Source organism: Oncorhynchus keta, chromosome 31 (genome assembly GCF_023373465.1).
Source record: "Oncorhynchus keta strain PuntledgeMale-10-30-2019 chromosome 31, Oket_V2, whole genome shotgun sequence".
NCBI classification, from domain to species: domain Eukaryota; kingdom Metazoa; phylum Chordata; class Actinopteri; order Salmoniformes; family Salmonidae; genus Oncorhynchus; species Oncorhynchus keta.
The window spans coordinates 3,472,403-3,493,861 of record NC_068451.1 but is presented as its reverse complement, the minus strand read 5'-3'; the positions used below and the strand labels follow the sequence as shown (position 1 = coordinate 3,493,861).

Below are 21,459 nucleotides of genomic sequence, written 5' to 3'. Positions count from 1 at the left end.
CCAGCAGGGTCAAATAATAATAATCAGAGTGGTTGTTAGAGGGTGCAACAGGTCAGCACCTCTAGAGTAAATGTCAGTTGGCTTTTCGAAGCCGATCATTCAGAGTATCTCTACCGCTCCTGCTGTCTCTAGAGAGTTGAAAACAGCAGGTCTGGGACAAGGTAGCACGTCCGGTGAACAGGTCAGGGTCCCATAGCCACAGGCAAAACAGTTGAAACTGGAGCAGCAGCACGACCAGGTGGACTGGGGACAGCAAGGAGTCAGCATGTGAGCCATGACCAGCCTTTCAAAGCACTTCATGGCTACAGACGTGAGTCCTACGGGTCGGTAGTCATTTAGACAGGTTACCTTAGTGTACTTGGGCACCTGGACTAAGGTGGTCTGCATAAAACATGTTGGTATTACAGACTTGGACAGGGAGAGGTTGAAAATGGCGTAGTAGTAGTTTAGCTCATCTGGTCGCTAATGTCACTGGGCAGCTCTCGGCTGTGCTTCCCTTTGTAGTCTGTAATAGTTTGCAAGCCCCGAATGGAGAGAAAACCCTGTGAGAAACTTTCTAGAATAAGTGTCAGAGCTCAGACGATTACTGCCAGATGCTACCCACAGGGGGCTCTCCAACCCTCGCATGCCTATCAATGAGCGTAGGCACACAGTGGTGAACTACACTCACTGGCCAGTTCATTAGGTACACCCATCTGGTACTGGTTGCTTCCAGAACAGCTTGTATTCGTCAGGGCATTCTATGAGGTATCGGAAACGTTCCCTGCTGACGCAATGGCACCACACAGTTGCTGCAGATTGGACGGCGGTAAATTCATGCTGCCAACAGCCCGTTCCATCTCCTCCCAAAGATGCTCTATTGGGTTGAGGTCAGGGGACTTGCGCTGGTCAATCAAGTAAACTGAACTCGCTGTCATGTTCCAAGTGATGTTTCTCCACTCCTCAATTGTACAGTGTTGGTGATCGCGTGCCCACTGGACCACTTCTTCTTGTTTTAGCTGATAGAAGTGGAACTGGTGTTGTCGTCTGCTGCAATGGCCCATCCATTACAAGGCTCGACGAGTTGTGCATTCCGAGATGCCATTCTGCGCACCACTGTTGTACTGTACTGTTATTTGTCTGTTTGCGGCCTGCCTGTTAGCTTGCACAATTCTTGCCATTCTCCTTCGAATCGCTCTAATCAACGAGCTGCATTCGGTCACAGGACTACCACTGACTGGATGTTTTTTTTGTTTGTCGCGTCATTCTTGCGTGAAAAGCCCATGAGGACGGTTGTTTCTGAGACACTGTATCTGGCGCGCCTGGCACTGACGATCACACCGCACTCAAAGTCACTTAAGTCACTTGTTTTTCCCCATTGTAACGTGTATACACAGAAAAATCACTACCTTTTACTGCTGATGAGTATTGAGTGAAACGGAGACATTTGGGAAAATGTAGGAATGTGCCCAGAGGAGAGTTAAAAGTATGGTTTTCCAATGCCTCGCAAAGAAGGGCACCTACTGGTAGATGGATAAAAATATATATATATTATGCAGACATTGAATATCCCTTTGAACATGGTGAAGTTATTAATAACACTTTGGATGGTGGATCAATACACCCAGTCACTACAAAGGTGCAGACGTCCTTATTAACTCAGTTCCCGGTAAAGGAAGTAAACTACTCAGGGATTTCACCAAAACAGTTACAGAGTATAATGGCTGTGATAGGATAAAACTGAGGATGGATCAACGACATTGACAGAGTGAAAAGAAGGAAATCTGTACAGAAACATGAATCATCTTTGCAACAAGGCGCTAAACTAATAATGCAAAAAATGTGGCAAAGCAATTTACTTTTGTCCTGAATACAACGTTTTATGATTGGGGCAAATCCAATACAACACATTACTGAGTCCACTCTCTGTATTTTCAAATATAGCGGTGGCTGCATCATGTTATGGATATGCTTGTCATCATTAAGGGAGTTTTTCAGGATAAAAAATAAACAGGATGGCGCTAAGCACAGGCAAAGACCTTGAGGACAACCTGGATCAGTCTGCTTTCCACCAGCAACTGGAAGATGAATTCACCTTTCGGCAGGACAATAACCTAAAACACAAGGCCAAGTCTACACTGGAGCTGCTTAACACAAAGACAGTGAATGTTCCTGAGTGGCCGAGTTACAGTTTTAACTTACATCTGTTTGAAAATCTATGGCAAGACGTAAAAAATTATTGTCTAGCAATGATCAACATCCAATTTGACAGTGCTTGAAGAATTTTTTTGAGTGTGGTGTGATCGCTTTTTGAAAAGAATAATTAGCAAATATTAAACAATCCAGGTGTGCAAATCTCTTAAGAGACTTACCCAGAATCACTCACAGCTGTAATCGCTGCCAAAGACAATTCTAACATATATTGACTCAGGGGTGTGAATACTTATGTAAATGAGATATGTCAGTAGTTCATTTTCAATACATTTGTAAATGTATTGTCATTATGAGGTATTGTGTGTAGATGGGTGAGAGAAAAAATATATATGAATCCTCTTTGAATTTAGGCTGTAGCACAACAAAATGTGGGGTATGAATACTTACTGAAGGCACTGTATGTTGTAAATGGAAGCTTGTCACTCAGACAAGCTTCCATTTCTGTATCCTTTAATGTTGCATAGCTTTTTCCAGTACAGGCTTTTATGTTGTTTGAGTACAACAAACCTGTACTCGTCAATGGCCATGAACATTCAATGTAACCCGTACTCTTCAAGTATACATATATTTTTATCATTATATCATTTTCCTTGTTTCAGGTCATCATACACAAATTGTACATATATTTTAATTCCAAAATAACATAACCAACAAACACCAAAACAAAACCATACAAAAGTAACAACAATTCTACATTCCCTTTCAGTTATCTGCTCTTCATTTTGCATTACTTTTTTCTCATAAATTCCAATAACATTATTATTTTGTATTTTCCTTACACACCTTGAATCCTTTGACTGTCGTAAAATGTGTGGCTGGAGTGTGTAAAATACCCCTAAAAGAGTATAGAGGCCGATACAACAATATATTTATTGTACTGTATACAAGAAAGAGACCAGGTCCAGTTGACCAATAAATGTATATAATTTTAGGGTATCTGCAAGATTAGGAGGAAGGGATAGTAAAAAGGGATCCCATATCGCATAGAAATCTCCTTCCTTGTTCCTAAATATAGCACTACTTTTCTCTATTAGTAACACAGGATCTCACAGTACCACTGATTTATTGTTCGTGGCTGGTCTTTCATCCGGCTAAGGAAAATGCATTTGCCTGCCACAAAGTGTCATTTCTTAAGATTGAGCTGTGCTAAGGTAAGTGAGGGCCTGTTCACGACGACAACTAGTGGAAATAGCCATGGGTCCATCCATTATTATAAGACATATGAACATGCCCTCCAACTACATTTTGACATTTTCCCAGAAAGTTGTAATTAAAGTCCAAAACAGATGGCCATGAGTGCCTTTTCCTTCTTATACATACAGCAGGTGTCAGAGAATTCTTCATTCATTTATGACATATAATGGAAGTCCAATGAACCGACTTGCATAATCTTATATTGGATCTCTTGCACCTTGTTGCGGGTGAACAGTTGTCTTCTGTGTCAAGGTCATTCAGCTTTCATCGGGAGATTGTCCACTGGGGATAACCAGTACTCTTTAGTGGGCAGTCACATAGCTTTGTTCAGGGTTTTAGGGCTTCACAGATAATGGGAGATACTTCTCCTTGATTAAATATTACTTAGAAAGAACTTCTCGGGATATACAGTATGATGCGTATGTATACTAACGAGGGTGTGCTGTTGAGAAATCCCCCGGTGAGGGCCGAGAGGTAAAAATAAACTCTTATAGCCTAGGACCGGATGTGTTTCCATGGTCCCCGAGCAACTCAAAAATACAGCCTCAATGACTGGCACTCATGAGGTCTGTACATTGTTCCTCTGTGTTTTGGCAGGGCCAATTGCTCTGCCCTCTCCCCTTCTCCCAGAGGACACTGAACAGCATCCAAAGTCAACAATCTGAACCAAACTACATGTCTCATTTATAACTCTCTGCTCCCCATGTGCACATGTTGCATATGTCCACTGTTTACCTTGAAATTCTGGAACTTTCTGTTGTGAATACTGTCCCACACCAACACAGCTTTACAGACAGAGTGTTGGTGTTTGGGGGATATGTGGTATTTTGTACACACTCATGGTTCCTGGAATGATAAAAAGCACACAAGTGAATCAAATTGAATCACTCCCTCCCTCCCTCCCAGAATGTCGGTCACAGCCTCCAGAGTAGAAGGTGTGGGAGTTGTGATTGTTTGCAGGAAACACTGTGGAGCTTTCCTCCACACCGGAGACTCAGTGCCAAGCCACTCACCCCAGTCCTTCTATAGCATCAGCCTACTACAGCATTATGAATGTTTGTGTCATCTCTTGGACAACAGATAAAGATTTGTGTGTGTTCAAATGTAAGCATAGATCAATTCTAATCAAAATGTTGCAACTCTTGAGTTACTGTAAAAGTAGGATGTTTTTGTGCTGGTCAAGGGCAGTCAAGTCTGGAATGAACCAAGGGCTACATCTGTTCTTAGTTCTGCATTTTTTGAAAGAGGCGTGCTTATTTAAGATGGTGAGGAAGGCACTTTTGAAGAACAATCAGGCATCCTCTACTGACGGGATGAGGTCAATATCCTTCCAGGATATCCGGGCCAGGTGGATAGATTCAGGGCACAATGCACAGACAAGGGCATGGTAGGGTGCGAGTACAGTGGAGGTAAACCTAGGCTAGGCTGGACAATAGAATGAGTGAAAATTCACCCAAGACTGAAAAAGGATTTAGAACGTTGGCTAAGCTGGAACACTAGCGCGAGCCCATAGCAAATGTATGGAATCGAACGTTCGCAGAGCCTGTTTTGACTGGAGTGAAGCTTAGAATTCCATTGAGCTTAAATGGCACCCAAAAAATCTATCCCTTTTTATTTTACCACTACAATCTGTTCTTAGGACGAAACTGAAAAATAACAACTTGTGTTTCTCACCCCCCCCCCCTCCCCCCCTTTAAGATTTAGATGCACTATTGTAAAGTGACTGTTCTACTGGATGTCATAAGGTGAATGCACCAATTTGTAAGTCGCTCTGGATAAGAGCGTCTGCTAAATGACTTTAATGTAAATGTAATGTCTGCATAATGAGGAAGTAGGAAAAAATGGCAACTTCTGACTATTTCTGGTCTAGCATTTGATGACAACAAGATACACTGCCCAGCATTACATAATTCGAAAGAGGAGATTCTCATGATTAGCATGGTGTCTGAATTGAAAACATAAAAATATACACATTGCGAGATATTTGGCAAAATAGACAAACATACCTATATTTCCCTATAGGAAACAATGGGATGACCTCAGAGTAACATGAGGAATTTTTTTATGTTTACATTTGAACTATAAACAATGTGAGCAGGTCTCCATTGCGAAGCTGCCATTGTGACATAGTACCACAAAATGGGATTAGAATTTTCGGAAGGCGAGTTGGTGCCACAGTGCTCAATTAGAACTAATAGGAGCTGGCAGGGTGAAAAATGCCCTAAAATAAGGCCTGTTTTTTCATGATCACTTCAAAACTATGGCAGGCAGCTGGGATATATGGTAATATTATGAAACTGGGCTCCACCACTGATGCAATTAATGACTTTTTATTCGAAAAAAGCATTGTTAAAAATGTCATGTGTCCAGCCTACCTAGGCATTGGGTGACGATGAGAGAGGCTGCATCTCTGGAAGTGCCAGTTAAGCTAGGTGCGGTCTCCGCATATGTGGGAGGTGGGGCAGGGAAGCTAACCGAGGCATGTAGAGCGGGACTAGGGGCTCCGCAGTAAAACAAAACCATGAGAGCTACCCTAAACAACAGTATACAAGGCATATTGACATTAGAGGTTTGGCATATCACAGGTGTTGATTGGGAGGGCTGACAACAACGGGTAAATTGCGATGAATGGGCAGAGAGGGTCAGTTAGCTACACACAGGGCCTGAGTTCAAGGTAGGAGCCGACAGATAAACAAAATTAAGTACCGTGTTAATGAACAGTCCAGTAGGCATCAGCTGTGTAGCCGAGTGATCATAGGGTCTAATAAGCAGCAATGGACAAAACAGGGAGCCGCTGTTAGCTACACGCAGGGGCCGGTTGAGAGCACATCAACCGAAATACGTCAACAGATCAGTCATGATGGATCGGCGGAGCTCCGTGTCGACAAAGGGTCCAGGCCAATTGGCAAGAGAGGTGTTGTAGTTGGTGTTCTTCATTTGCTAGCCGGGGGAATGGGCCAAGCAAGACGCTAACTGGTGTTTGCTTCTGGACAAGGGCATTAGCCACGATAGCCACTCGCTAGCAGCTAGCTAGCTGCGATGATCCGGTGTAATGGTCCAGAGCTTGCGACAGGAATCCGGTAGTGTGAGAAAAAAAAACTATAAAAAACTATAAAAACTAGATATGCTCCGGGATGTTATCGCGCTGTGCAGACTGGCGGATATTATCCGGGCTAAAGCGGCTGGTGTCTGTGCTAAAGGTAAAGACTGCTAGCAGTGGCTAACAATGACTAAATAGCTAGTAGCTAATTAGCTGGCTGGCTTCTGAAGGCTAGCCCCTGATGGAGGTTCCGGTTATAAGGTCTAAACAAAATAGCAGATCCGTACCACATTGGGTGAGGCGGGTTGCAGGAAGGTACATTTAATCAGAAAATGGAAAAAAAGATTGAAATGTATACAAAAAAAAAATAAAAAGCTGAATATTTACACGGGACAATAACGGGACAATAACAAACACGTCTTGCTGCTACGCCGTCTTGGATAGACTTGAGTTAATGCTGGTCATAAACTTTCTCTCTCTTGCCTTTGCAGTATTGAGAGTGGAATGACTTTAACATCAAAATATAGGACATTGAAACAATATTTCTCACAAAGAATGTGCAAAATGGTTGGTGGGGATCTAAACAATAAATAAACAATAAGTGTTGTAAATACTGTAGCTACTATTTATTCAGAGAGGCTTGACAGATTTGCAATTCATATATTTGTGATATAAGTAATGACTTCCTTTCAAACCTTGGACACTGATTCAGATCCAAAGACTAACAACTAGCGTGATGTGAAAAGATCAGCCACACTCCCTCATGCTTCTCATACCACATACCATGGCTGCTAACATGACTAGAATTGTAGCCAGCATTTAGAGGGTTAACCTCCAACACAAGAGGGTTGAAAAGAGTAAAGCAAGAATGAGAGTGAGACAGAGACTTTATGAAGAGAGAGGGCTGGTGAGAGAGAACTAGAGGGAACTGAATGGTACAGCTGGCTACTCTATGACCTTGACTCTCTTTAATTTAAGGTTAGTGCGTCTTCTTGGTGGGAGAATAACAGTGAAAAGCCCTTTCCCCACTCCTGAAGTTCTCTTACTTTGCCTCCTCAGTCTCGTCAAGCGCCAGACTGCGATCAGGGTCACTATGTGCCCAAAACCCACCAGGCCACAGCTGGCATTAGGACAGAGATAAAACTTTGGCAGCACTGACAGACAGGTGGGAGGGCATGGAGTGAGAGGAGTGGGGGCGTGTGGGTGTGCCAGAGGAGAAGAGAAGGTGGGAGGGTGGCTTAAAAAAAATAAAGACGGGCAGTTTCAACCTTTCCCGGCCAAAACAGTGAACCCCTAGCTTTCTCACATGTTGCCACGCCCTCTCTTCTTTCAACACCTCTTCTGTCCCTCATCTAGTCCTCTGTGTTTTACAACTCAGTCTTTCTCTTTTCTTCCTCTCTCTACATTCTAAATGTATATTTCTATAATGTATGTGTCTTTAATGACCGGCCCACTCCGTATTTACCGTATCTGGTTTCACTGCAAAGGGCTGTCTAAACTAAAGTGTATCTAGTCACACTGGGCACTTTACTAGGCTCTGTTCATTAGACATACAGAGACACACACAGAGTCACAAAGAAAAGTTAAGACTTCAAATGAAGGAACAATTAAAAAAAAAAAACTACTGTACCACTGTAAAATCATGTCAAAATCCTCTTCCTCTTGAAATAGTAGCACTAAAACAATCTGATAATATGGTTATAATTTAAGTCAACATTGACAGTAGGTGGAAGTTTACATTGGAAGTACTGTGGTCTTACCACATTGAATTGAACCCCCTGTCTGACTCATTCCATCCGAGAGTATCAATGTTCTTTTTCTTCCCCCATTCTCTCTCTCATTGCAGCCTGCCTAATCACTATCATGTTCCCCAATGAACGACCCCCCTCTTTCTCAACCTCTACACATACAGTGGATCGTGGTTCAACTGAACAAGGATCTAGTTCTACAGTATTTCACAAGGAAGTAGGTGATGCAAATGTCTTTGTTAGGTCAATTAAAGCAGGACTGGTTGGTCTGGAAGTGTTATCTCAATGGTCCTGTCACTGAGTGATTTCAAAAGAAAAAAGCCCAGCCCGAAGTAAGAATGATAATCATAGTAAGGCTCATCATCCGAGGGTAAAGGTCTTTACGCAAACGTTGTGGCATTCACATGCATTATTTACTCTCTGTCTCAGAGATAGAGAGGGGAGCGGCATGTTTACCATACTAGCCCATCGATTACACTTTCACACATGCCCTATGTACAGTGCCACCTCTATCTAATTTCCTTCGAGAATAAGAGTGAACTAAGCACAGACAATTTAAAGTGGCACCAAATACTCCTGCCTTCTAAATCTCTACGAAAGAAACAGATCGAATACCGGTTAACTTGCTTACACACAACAACAATCCCAAATGGCCTGGCGACACTTGTGGCTTGAGCAAGACAGGAAAACAGGTGTAGGCTTTATTTGTCTTTTAATTTTCTTTTTTAATCTATTGAGTATTCACAAATAGCCCGGACAGACACAGACAGCCATCAAACACACACAGAGGAGTTTCAAAGGGAGCAACACCATCCTTTTAGCCAGTCACAACTCTCTTGTATATCAAGTCTGCCATAGTGCCAACAGGTTTAAATATGGAATAGAATCCCTACTTCGGTAGCTGAAGGTTGCGGTTAAGCGGCCGTGGTGTTTATGTGTGTGCGTGTGTGTGAGTGGGGAATGTGCGTCTGTGTGTAGTACGGATGTGCGCCCCCCTTCAGCAACACAACAACATTTCACACACCGAGTTTGCCAAAATCACACAGACGGACAGCCAACAGAGAGACACTGACCACAACAACAGTCACCCTAGTCGGTTGACCTACCAGGTATGATCTTCATCTATGCTGTCAGGAAAAGAGAGAGGAAGAGGAAGTAGGAGGAACAGAGAGAGCCGAATCAGGGGAAATGAGGGGAAAGAGGAGGACTCCTGTTTGTTTGCTCTCCGCTGCCCCGTTTCTCCACCTTCTTAATTCTGACAGACCCGTGCCTGCTGCTAGGACTTGTCAGCCTGCTCTCTAGTGGCCTCACAATTAGAAGGGGGGCAAGGGAACACGACAGGGCTGGGGGGAGGAGGAGAGGGGGAGGCAAGGGGCGGTATTGAAGCTTACGGTGGGGCTATAAATACCAGACAGAGACAGATGATCACACCATCACAGTTTAGAAACTGATGTTACCACTCTGGCGGCCATTTTTTGTTGTTGCTGCAGTAGCCCACTAAGCCAGGCTACTTTTCTTCTCAGAGGAGGAGATCTTTATTCAGTGAGATTACGTCACAGGTTTCAGCCACCGGGGAAAGAGACCTGACCCATTTAAGAGGAATCTGATGATTGTATCCAGTTTGCCTGAGCACATACTGTGTCTACATACCTGAAGTAGCAAACAGCATCTAATACCACTACGATCAGTTGAGCTTTCTGCCAAAAGCCTATCATCTATGTGACACGGTGACACAAGTGACACATCAACAGGTGAAGCAGGACAAATGGTTCTCAATGAAGCACTGTGTCAATTACAATGTACTCTAACATAAACCTGACGGAAACGTGAAAACAGAAAAACAGAAAAACAAAATGACAAAACGCCCCAACAAAAAGAACATTTCTCATATCCAGAACTGGAACTATTCCGGCTCAGTCTGGCTTGGTGGTCTTCTTTGGCACTGGGTTAGGAATGTCAAACTTAACTGTCAAAATGCCAGTGAACACACTCCTGTTTAGTGAGAGATAGATTGGCAAGCCTCTCTAACTAATGACCCCCTGATGCTTTGGGGACCCTTGCAATGTATAACATTGGCTAAATATAGCTTCTTCTTTTTTTAAGTTGGTGGCTATGTATCGAAGTGTGCATGTGGCGTTGTGAATTGCAGTATTGACAATGTATGTTCCATTCACAAGTTTACTGTCTTAGACACATTTTTGTTGGTCCCCTAAGTTTGAGGATGAAATAGGCCTTTCTAAAATCACCATTGTGTGTTCAATGTTAACTCAGCTTACAGTTACAGATATTGAAGATTTCAATATTTTGTCTGCTAGGAACTGATGTTCTTATAGGATTATCTATGGCCCAAACACAGTTCCTAGTGATATTGACATGGAATATTTCCACCAAATTAACTCATAAAGAGGTGCAGTCATTTCTGAAATAGAGCTATATTACGACACCCCTTGGGGGCTCATAGAGTAGACTGATTCAGAGGGGTTGGGTTAAACGTGGAAGACACATTTCAGTTGAATGCATTCAGTACAACTAGGAGTTAGTGCCTAAAAAGGCTTTGAACATTGAAGACCTGAGAAATGCAGCTACCTTTGCAATCTCCCTTAAACCTTTTGTAATGACATTGTTTATAAAGGATGTTTTTTCAACAGAAAGACTGGATGTAACAAATACAGGAACAGTGTCCAAGAAAGGCACAAAATGTTTCGAGCAAACCATAAAAGGGCCCCATGTATAGACATGTCTAATGAAGAAAGTGCAGATATTCTGTCTAAACCATAGAATCCCTCTCTCTGCTCTAGTTAAAGTCCCATCTTGACTTAGAAAACGTCAAACTGTTACAGTTTGGTAGGTTTGTGTCAAAGGTGAAATGTTTCTGAGACCTTTGAAAGGAGTAGAAAAACCCTATAGTATTTTGTATGTGGGTGGGTGTTGTGGGAGTTTGTTTGTGTGTGCGTGTGTGTGTGTGTCTGTGTGTGTGTGTCTGTGTGTGTGTCTGTGTGAGCATGCACGTGCACATGTGTGTGTACACATCACAAAATCAACATTTACTTTTTAGAATCCATTCCTTTCCCTCCTTTCAACACCCAGGGGAGGATAGTCATACCTGAGCCACACACAGAGCCTTCAGAAAGTATGCATACCCCTTACAGTATTCAACATGTTGTTACTGTGTTACAGCCTGAATTCAAAATGGATTTCTCAACCATCTACACACAATTACCCATAATGACAAAGTGAAAAGATGTTTTTATATATGTTTGAAAATATATTGAAAATGAAATACAGAAATATCTAATTTACATAAGTATTCACACCCCTGAGTCAATACATGTTAGACTCACCCAGTCTTTCTGGGTAAGTCTCTAAGAGCTTTGCACACCTGGATTGTTTAATATTTGCCCATTATTATTAAAGCAATTCTTCAAGCTCTGTCAAGTTGGTTGTTGATCATTGCTGGACAGCCATTTTCAACTCTTGCCATAGATTTTCAAGACGATTTAAGTCAAAACTGTAACTACGCCACTGAGGAACATTCAATGTCATCTTGGTAAGCAGCTCCAGCATATATTTTACCTTGTGTTTTATGTTATTATCCTGCTGGAAGGTGAATTTGCCTCCCAGTGTCTGTTGGAAAGCAGACTGAACCAAGTTTTCTTCTAGGATTTTACCTGTGCTTAGCTCTATTCCTTTTATTTTTATCCTCTAAACTCTGTATCGCTTGCTGATGACAAACATAACCATAACATGATGCAGTCACCACCCATGCGTGAAAATATGAAGAGTGGTATTCAGTCATGTGTTGTGTTGGATTTGCCCCAAACATAACGCTTTGTATTCGAGACAAATAGTTAATTTCTTTGCTATTTTATTTTTGCAGTTTTACTTTAGTGCCTTATTGCAAACAGTATGCATGTTTTGGAATATATTTTAATTTTGTAAAAGCTTCCTTCTGTAATTTAGGTGAATATTGTGGATTAACTGCAATGTTGTTGATCCATTCTCAGTTCTCCTATCACAGCCATTAAACTCTCCTAAATGTTTAAGAGTCATCATTGTCATCATGGTAAAATCCCTGAGCGGTTTCCTTCCTCTCCGACAACTGAGATAAGAAGGACACCTGTATCTTTGTAGTGACTGGGTGTCACGCCCTGACCTTAGTTATCTTTGTTTTCTTTATTATTTTGGTTAGGTCAGGGTGTGACGAGGGTGGTATGTGTGTTTATGTCTTGTCTAGGATTTTTTTGTACATCTATGGGGTTTTGGTTTGTCTAGGTAAATGTTGGTCTATGGTGGCCTGAATTGGTTCCCAATCAGAGGCAGCTGTTTATCGTTGTCTCTGATTGGGGATCCTATTTAGGTTGCCATTTTCCATTTTGGTTTTGTGGGTTATTGCCTATGTGTAGTTGCATGTCAGCACTCGGTTTAGTATAGCGGCATGTTCGTTTTGTTAGTTTGTGTGTAAGTGTTCTTCGTTAATTAAAGAAGAATGTATTCTTATCACGCTGCGCCTTGGTCTCATCATAACGGTGAACGTGACACTGGGTGTATTGATACACCATCCAAAGTGTTATAACTTCACCCTGCTCAAAGGGATATTCAATGTCTGCATTTTTTTTACCCATCTACCAATAGGTGCCCTTCTTTGCGAAACATTAGAAAACCTCTCTGGTCTTTGTGGATTAATCTGTGTTTTGACCTTAGAGATAAGTATATGTGTGGGGTACAATCTTATTTTAAATGCAGGCTGTAACACAACAAAATGTGAGAAAAGTCAAGGGGTGTGAATACTTTCTGAAGGCACTGTAGCTGTGTTGATGACCAAGGACCAAAATCCAATATGTACCATGGGAAATACCTAACATCAGCTAATCTTGGACTAGTACTCATTATAGGAACATATGCTATTGATTTGTGTGTTTGTTCCATAGTTTAGACTACAGTGAGTTAACTGTTATATTGAGGCAGTAGATCTCCCAGTCACTCTGACATGAGCCAGCCAGGCTGCACTCAGTACATTGTATTACAAACTATAATTATCGCTGTTTTTTTCCAGCCGCCTTTTTCCTCCATGTGAGCCAGCTCTGCTCCAACTGGCACCCACTCTGCCTGCCTACGCTAGTAGACAATACCCTGCAGGCTCCTGTGAGAGGACTCTGTACAGTGGGGAGAACAAGTATTGATACGCTGCCGATTTTGCAGGTTTTCCTACTTACAAAGTATGTAGAGGTCTGTATTTTTTTATCATAGGTACACTTCAACTGTGAGAGACGGAATCTAAAACAAAAATCCAGAAAATCACATTGTATGATTTTTAAGTAATTCATTTGCATTTTATTGCATGACACAAGTGATCACCAACTAACCAGTAAGAATTCCAGCTCTCACAGACCTGTTAGTTTTTCTTTAAGAAGCCCTCCTGTTCTCCACTCATTACCTGTATTAACTGCACCTGTTTGAACTCGTTACCTGTATAAAAGACACCTGTCCACACACTCAATCAAACAGACTCGAACCTCTCCACAATGGCCAAGACCAGAGAGCTGTGTAAGGACATCAGGGATAAAATTGTAGACCTGCACAAGGCTGGGATGGGCTACAGGACAATAGGCAAGCAGCTTGGTGAGAAGGCAACAACTGTTGGCGCAATTATTAGAAAATGGATGAAGTTCAAGATGACGGTCAATCACCCTCGGTCTGGAGCTCCATGCAAGATCTCACCTCGTGGGGCATCAATGATCATGAGGAAGGTGAGGGATCAACCCAGAACTACACGGCAGGACCTGGTCAATGACCTGAAGAGAGCTGGGACCACAGTCTCAAAGAAAACCATTAGTAACACACAACGCCGTCATGGATTAAAATCCTGTAGCGCACGCAAGGTCCCCCTGCTCAAGCCAGCACATGTCCAGGCCCGTCTGAAGTTTGCCAATGACCATCTGCATGATCCATAGGAGGAATGGGAGAAGGTCATGTGGTCTGATGAGACAAAAATAGAGCTTTTTGGTCTAAAATCCACTCGCCGTGTTTGGAGGAAGAGAAAGGATGAGTACAACCCCAAGAACACCATCCCAACCATGAAGCATGGAGGTGGAAACATCATTCTTTGGGGATGCTTTTCTGCAAAGGGGACAGGACGACTGCACCGTAGCACCGTATTGAGGGAAGGATGGATGGGGCCATGTATCGCGAGATCTTGGCCAACTTCCCTCAGTAAGAGCATTGAAGATGGGTCGTGGCTGGTTCTTCCAGCATGACAACGACCCGAAACACATAGCCAGGGCAACTAAGGAGTGGCCCCGTAAGAAGCATCTCAAGGTCCTGGAGTGGCCTAGTCACGAAACATGAAGGATCTGGAGAAGGTCTGTATGGAGGAGTGGGCCAAAATCCCTGCTGCAGTGTGTGCCAGCCTGGTCAAGAACTACAGGAAACGTATGATCTCTGTAATTGCAAACAAAGGTTTCTGTACCAAATATTAAGTTCTGGTTTTCTGATGTATCAAATACTTATTTCATGCAATAAAATGCAAATGAATTATTTTAAAATCATACAATGTGATTTTCTGGATTTTGTTTTAGATTCCGTCTCTCACAGTTTAAGTGTACCAATGATAAAAAATTACAGACCTCTACATGCTTTATAAGTAGGAAACCATGCTAAATCGGCAGTGAATCAAATACTTGTTCTCCCCACTGTATATGTTACACAACATTTATACACTTCAGCGAAACATTATACTAGTATCTAATATAATAATATAATAATCTACATTGTTTAAATGTTTGATAAACATTCCTAGAATTGGATCAGACCCGTGTGTCATCAAGCATGTGATTCTGCGCAAGCGGACGAAGTACGATCTCTCATTTCATCTCGTTATTTTGGAAATATGGAGCAACGCGTGTTTTCCTCACCGGGCGGCCTGTAAACACACAGGTGCCATCCCAACCCAGGAGACATGCCAGGTGGTGTCAGCGGAACGACAGAGGAGCAGCTGAGCCAGCCAACTTTGTTTTGAGCACAACAGCAAAGCCCAGATTTACAGCCTTAAACTGTACTCAACATGCTCATCGCTGCGATGTCACAACACGGGCTACTGATAGTGTGACGGCTAACAGTGCTCGGCCCCCATGTTTTTTTCTCACTAGCGAATGGTCAGGCCCACACTCACATACACCACACCCCAATCATGAGCCATTAGTACGAAAAGGGACAGAGGAGAATCCTCAGTTGCTGGTAGTTTCATACATTTCACAAATATGTGGGAATGTCGTGCACCGAGGAGGGAGAAGCCTAGGAAAACAACACGATGTCTGAAATATGAGTTAGGTTAATGGCCTGTGCCCCACTAATCAGAAACAATGTAGCTTTGGTTTGAACATGCAGTCGTATTCATTCATCACACATGCTTGCACATGTCACGGACACAGCGTAAGTGTTTTCCTGGGATTTCCCAGATCAAGAGTCACTGTTGGCTTGGCCTGATGTGTAAAGAGCTTTAAAGCGACACGCTACGAACCTGTCGATGCCCAATCTAAAGTTCCCTGTTTTGATTTCTACCGAAGCCATGTTGACAGAAGTCTGAGAAAGGGCTGATTGAGTTCTGAGAGTCTCAGACAGTGCTACGGTAGCAGTATAAAAGTGGGCGTGGTGCAGAACAATCTGAGGGTATTACTGAATCTTACAGCTTTATAATGCGATTTCATTACCATCAACACTTTCGATACTAATACGCTCTAGGATCATCAGACATGAAGAGACACCCGCATACCACTGTGGTGTCTGCTAAACATCTCCATTTGATATATTCCTTCAAATAGATACTGTTCCTAATGTATTTTACGTTATGGTTGACAAACTCCATGATTGGTCACATGACATGCATTCCAAAATGAATAAAAATAGCCCAGAGAAAGGCACTACACTTTCACATTGGTATTTCTGGGGTAATTCGCGTATACACATGGCTATTATGTATCATCCACTGTAGGTGGCAGCAGTGAGTTAGCAAACATTGGTATTATCAGTGGCTAGGATGGCACTCTGAAGCATGATGGGCTTTCATGCCTGATCAGTTACACAGCCTTTTTTATCCCTTGATATTAATATATGCCATTTAGCTGACGCTTTTATCCACCTAAAGAGCAAGGAACCTTTCTTTCTTTACATTTTGCACTGATGCCGAAACAAAAGGAATGTAAATCCCCTAACATACAGTATAACAATATGCCCCTGGATATTTTGAAGAAGATTTTGCTTCCAGGCATGTTATTTGATCCGGATCTCAAACGCTCTAAATGCTGTTGACCGGGGTGATCTGTAAACACACACTAACCTCACATTTCCGAAAGTGGAGTCAATTCTCCTGATGACTAACACAGCTTGACCACTGCCTGTCATATATGAGCAACGCTGCTAATTCACTCCAGACCTGCAGAAGCAGTGTCACGTGTGGAACCGAGAAAACACACCCAGAATAGTACAGCTGTGGTATGAGCAAACTATTCCAATTTCCTGTCTGTTCTCTCTCTCACACAACAGTACAGACAACGCCCATGTGTGCTGCAGTCTCCTGCCACTCTGTGCAAGGGTTAAATGCTACGGTATACACTCATTAACACCCACATAACACATCTCAAAAACCAGTGCTTTAATAACAGCAAACAACAGCAGAGAAACAAAGACGTATACGCCAACAACATGGGATTGCATCGCCAGCATTTTTATGCACATTCCAGCACTTTCCATGAGCCAATCTGGGGGGGGGTGGGGTGGTGGGGGGGGAGCTGTCAGCAGGCGTGATAACATATTGTTCAGAAAGCCCCCCTAACAAAGCCTGTTGTTAGATAACACATACAAACTCATACTATTATCTGACCCGAGAGGGGAGACCAGTGTTAAAAAAGTAATAATCACAGTGCCAAGAACACAGCCTTCCTGACTAAAAAAACACAGAGAGAGAGAGAGAGAACGTGTCCAAAAGCACCACACCCCCTTCTCTCATTCATTCTCTTCTTCCCTTTATCACGCAGGTCATCTCCACGGAGAAAAGACAGGAGGGGAGTTAGCTAGGCGTAGCACATAGCCACACCACAGGAATTACTGCAGGTCTGAATCATTTCTGGCAGGGAGAGAGCGAGTGTGCATTGCTCAAGTCTAAAATCAAAGTCATGTGGCACTGAGGTCTGTACAATAAAATACGGGCTTCAACATGCTTCGTATGCTACAATATGCTGTTGTGCATGGGAAATCTATTACATTTGTCACTTTGTAGTGTGAGTTATCTCCCTTGCCAGTGAAACTATAGTAGCATGCTCTCTCACAGATGCCTAAATCACAGATTCATTGTAATTGGTTTGTACTCATTCATCATCTCACTGAAACTATCCCTAATGAGCAACCGACTCTATAATAGAATAGATCAAGCACTGAAATTAACGTTTGGGACTATAATACAGATTTTTGCTGACCAACGTAATACTATAAGTTCATCTTCAAATGATACACTGTGAAGAGAAGTATAATAGCCTAAAACACTGTTTATACCATATGCAAATAGAACATAATAGCACATGGTAAAAGACATGGTAGTGCCATCACCACAACGCCCACCTAAGACTTCCCACAGTACATGCAAGGGAGGAAACCTTGGCAACTGCAGTGACATCACACATCAAACACACAGGACAGGAAGTAACTAGGGGGAAACGAGAAATTCTCTCAAACCTTCTATGAAGTTGGGGAAGGTCTTCTCCTCGGGTACGTCCAGAGAGTGGTCCCAGTCATCGTCGGAGATGGTGCTCTGGGCGGACTCGACCACCGCTCCTCCGGCCAGGAGAGCCCGTTCAACGGCCAGTGCGTGCAGGACATCAAAGTCCAGTTCTTGCCCTGTTCTCTCAGGTACAACAGCAGGAGGAGCCTCTCCTCCAGCCACTGCCTGCGGGCTAGTGATGTGCTGCACCTCAATCACCTCCTCCACCACTACTATCTTCTTCCTCATGTTGGCCTCGTCTACAGGCTGGTCACAGGTGTCCTCCAGGTGAGGCTGTGCTGGCAGAGGGGTGGTGGCTGCAGTGGTAGCAGGGGTCTGTGGTGGTTCCTTGTCCTTCTCCTGCTCCGAGGCCTTGGGAGGAACAGATAGACTTTTCTTCTCCTCCTCTGTGCTCTGTGCTGCTGTTAGAGCGTGTTTTGCAACAACTCTGGGAAGCTCCCCCTGCTCAGTGTGTAGGCTGGCCCGTGCCTCGGCTCTGGCTGACGCTGTCTCTCCGGGTGCTTCCCTTGCAGAGGAGGTTTTTGGTTTCGAGTCCTCCCGTTTTTTTTCAGCAGAGTGCTGGGCAGGCTCCGCCTCTCCTTTGTCTAAAGCAGGGGCCCCAGCCTGCACAGCTGCTGCCATGCTGGTTTCCTCAGACCACATTCCTTCCTGAGGCATCTTTGGAGAGCAGTCCATTACTTTTGCCCCAGGGGTGTTTGGGAAGTCAACCTTAACGGCGGCCCTGGTCATCAACACCTTCTCTGTTGGTGATGATGTTTTAGCTGCAGGTGGAGATAATGATTTTGTGGTCTCACGGTCTGGGGAAGAAACCTGCTTTTTCTTTTTAGCTTTTTTTGCCTTTGACGAATCAACCACAGCTGTTTCTATAGGGGCCTTAGCCTCCGGCACTATGGCAGGTTGTGGTGGTTGCGGTGGCAGTGTGAAGGTCATCTCCACAGGATTAAGGGCTTCCTGTTTCATCTCTATCTTTATGGTCTTCTGCACTTTTACCATTTCCACTTTAGTGACACTCATCTCTGACCCGTGGGTGAATTGTCCAGATGAGCCTGAGGCCACTTTATTGGTCGTCTCAGCCTTCTCCTGCACTCGAGGGGCTGCAACGGGATGGGATGCAGCTTGTGATACTATAGACTTAGTGTTGCTCTGTTCCACTGCTGGTTTGGGGATCTGATGATCAGCCTCATTTGATTTTTGAACCTCAGCCTTAGTTTCTCTTCGAACCTCAGCCTTCGTTTCTTTAGTGGATTCTGGTCCCTTGGGCTTTATTGATGATGCAAAAGCTGGTGGGGGTTTGGGGGGCTCCTGTGTCTCTTCCTCGGGGGTCTTCAGTCCTTTTTCTGGGGACACCTTTGTGACAGGTGATTCAGCCATCGCAGCCTTCGTTATTTCTCTGGGAGATTTTTTCTTCTTCTTTGATTTGGAGCAATCTTCAATCATCCCTTTTTTAGTTTCAATAACCTTTTCAGTGACAACACTGTCTTTGCCACTGACCACTAATAAGGGATCAGTGATATCAACTTTAAACGATTTGGTGGGTTCGGCTGAGAGTTTGGGGGTCTCTTGGGGGACAGTCATTTCTGATGCTTTCTTGGGTTCTGGAGTCACTTCTGTTTTTTTCTCCTCAATCTCTTTAGTAGGGGGCAGGGGTGCTGGGATGGCTGGCTTACTGGGTACAGGTTCCTCAGAGACGTTGGGGGCCTCTTCAACCCCTGCAGCTTTCTTGGGCTTCTCTATACCTGCTTTATTGAAAGAGGATTCAGCTGAGACCTTCACTAATGCAGCCCCAGCTCCTGCAGCACTAGCTACTGCAGTAACAGCTAATGGGAAGGCTGTTTTGGAGGAGACTGACATGATGCTGACCTGTGATTCATGTGTTGAAGTAGAATTTTTCTGAACCGGAACCACCTGGGACCTTTCTGCACGAACCTTAGTGATGATCTTCTCCTGGGAGGACACCCCTGCTTTACTAGCCTCAGTGGTCTGAGAGAAGGTAACCGTGGAGGCCCTCTTCCCCTGGCTTTCCTCCATCATTGAAGCCTCAGTGCGGAAGCCCCGCCCCTTCCACAGGGGAGGCTGGGCCTGGGACTCAGATTCCCGTGATGCTCTTGGTCTGACCGGCTCGGTGGCCATCAGGCGACCTCTGAACCTTGGCGTCCTGTCAGAGGGGCCTTCCTCCTCGGCTGCGTCCAGCTTCCTGTGTCGGTAGACCTGGCGCTCAGCCATCGCCTCCTGACTCTCTTCCCTGCCAGGTTTGGGGACATAAGATGTGGGGCCGTCCACTGACTGGACCCCACGCGCTGCCCTTTGGGCAATGGCCAGGGTTGCTGTTGGATGGCGAACCCTTTGCAGGGAAGAGGGAATGATCTCAGCAGGCAGACGGAGGTAGTCGCGCAGGTAAACAATGCCCTCGTTGGTCAGGTACCAATAGAAGTGCCTCCAGGCGAAAGTCTCTCTCAAGTAGCCCCTGGACTTGAGGGAGGCCATGGCGCGGATCACCTGCAGGTTTCCCACGCTGGGGATCTCTGGGTGCTTGGTCTGGGGCCGCTTGTCTTTCTTGGCCACCATGACACCATCACGAAACAGGAGCTCGTAGATGGCCCTCAAGTCCACCAAGGGCATCACCATTCCGGCCACCATTGTTGCTCTGTGTGTGCGCGCGCGCGTGTGTGTTTGTCTCTTCAAAGTATGACTAACAGCAAAGCTGGAGACACTCCGCCAAGGGAGAATGTATTACAGGATGACCTCACTTCTCAGTCTCTGAAAGGGTCCAGTGGTCTAAAACCGTCTGCACGTGCTTTTCAATCCAATCACAAAAAGTATGAATAAATCCTCTTATTTTCTCTTATTGCTTCTTCTTCACTCTCTTCTTGTTGCCTTTGAGCGTGTGAGGAAACAGAGAACGTTTTTCTGAGAAGATGTCGTGAAGAATCCAGAAACTAAGTCAAAAGAGTACTGTTCCCCCCTTGAGTCAGACTTGCTTGGAAGTGAACAGACTCCGGTCTGATGCATGCAACGGCAGTGACAGAAGGAGAGAGAGAGAGAGAGAGAGAGAGAGAGAGAGAGAGAGAGAGAGAGAGAGAGAGAGTGTGTGTGTGTGAGAGGGAGAGAACGAGAGAGAGAGGCACACTACTCCACGGCTCCTCCTACCTTCTCTCTGCAGTTGAGGAAAAGTTGGCATGGAAAAAAAAAACCTTCTGAGTAAACAAACTTAAGCAATGACAGAAGGCCGAAAATGACTGATGATGGGGTAAATAAATGCGTGCAATCGAGATTAGATTAGGATAAGCGAGTGAAAGAAAAGGCAAATGAATGGAAGCTACTAACACACCTCTGTAGTACTTGGGCATATGCAGGGCTGTTACTAAAAGAAGACGCCCACCCACATACGTGTGCTCGCACAGTCACTCACTGATGTAGTAGGTTGGAACAGGAAAGATTAGCTAGCGACAGTAAAGGGAGACACCCTTTAGGCATGCCATCCTACACTGCAGAGACACACTAGACATTTACTTACG

At 44.1% G+C, this 21,459-nt stretch overlaps 1 protein-coding gene across 1 annotated transcript in view; it reads right to left on the bottom strand.

Annotated features, from left to right (window-relative positions):
• LOC118364221 (plectin-like) overlaps positions 1-20,928 on the bottom strand; it is a 140,830-nt gene extending 119,902 nt beyond the window's left edge. The window contains exon 1 of the mRNA XM_052489079.1: positions 17,899-20,928. Within this exon, the coding sequence (XP_052345039.1) occupies positions 17,899-20,581 (2,683 nt within the window). The 5' untranslated portion in view covers positions 20,582-20,928. The remainder of the gene's footprint in view (positions 1-17,898) is intronic.
• Between the last annotated feature and the right edge of the window lie 531 nt (positions 20,929-21,459).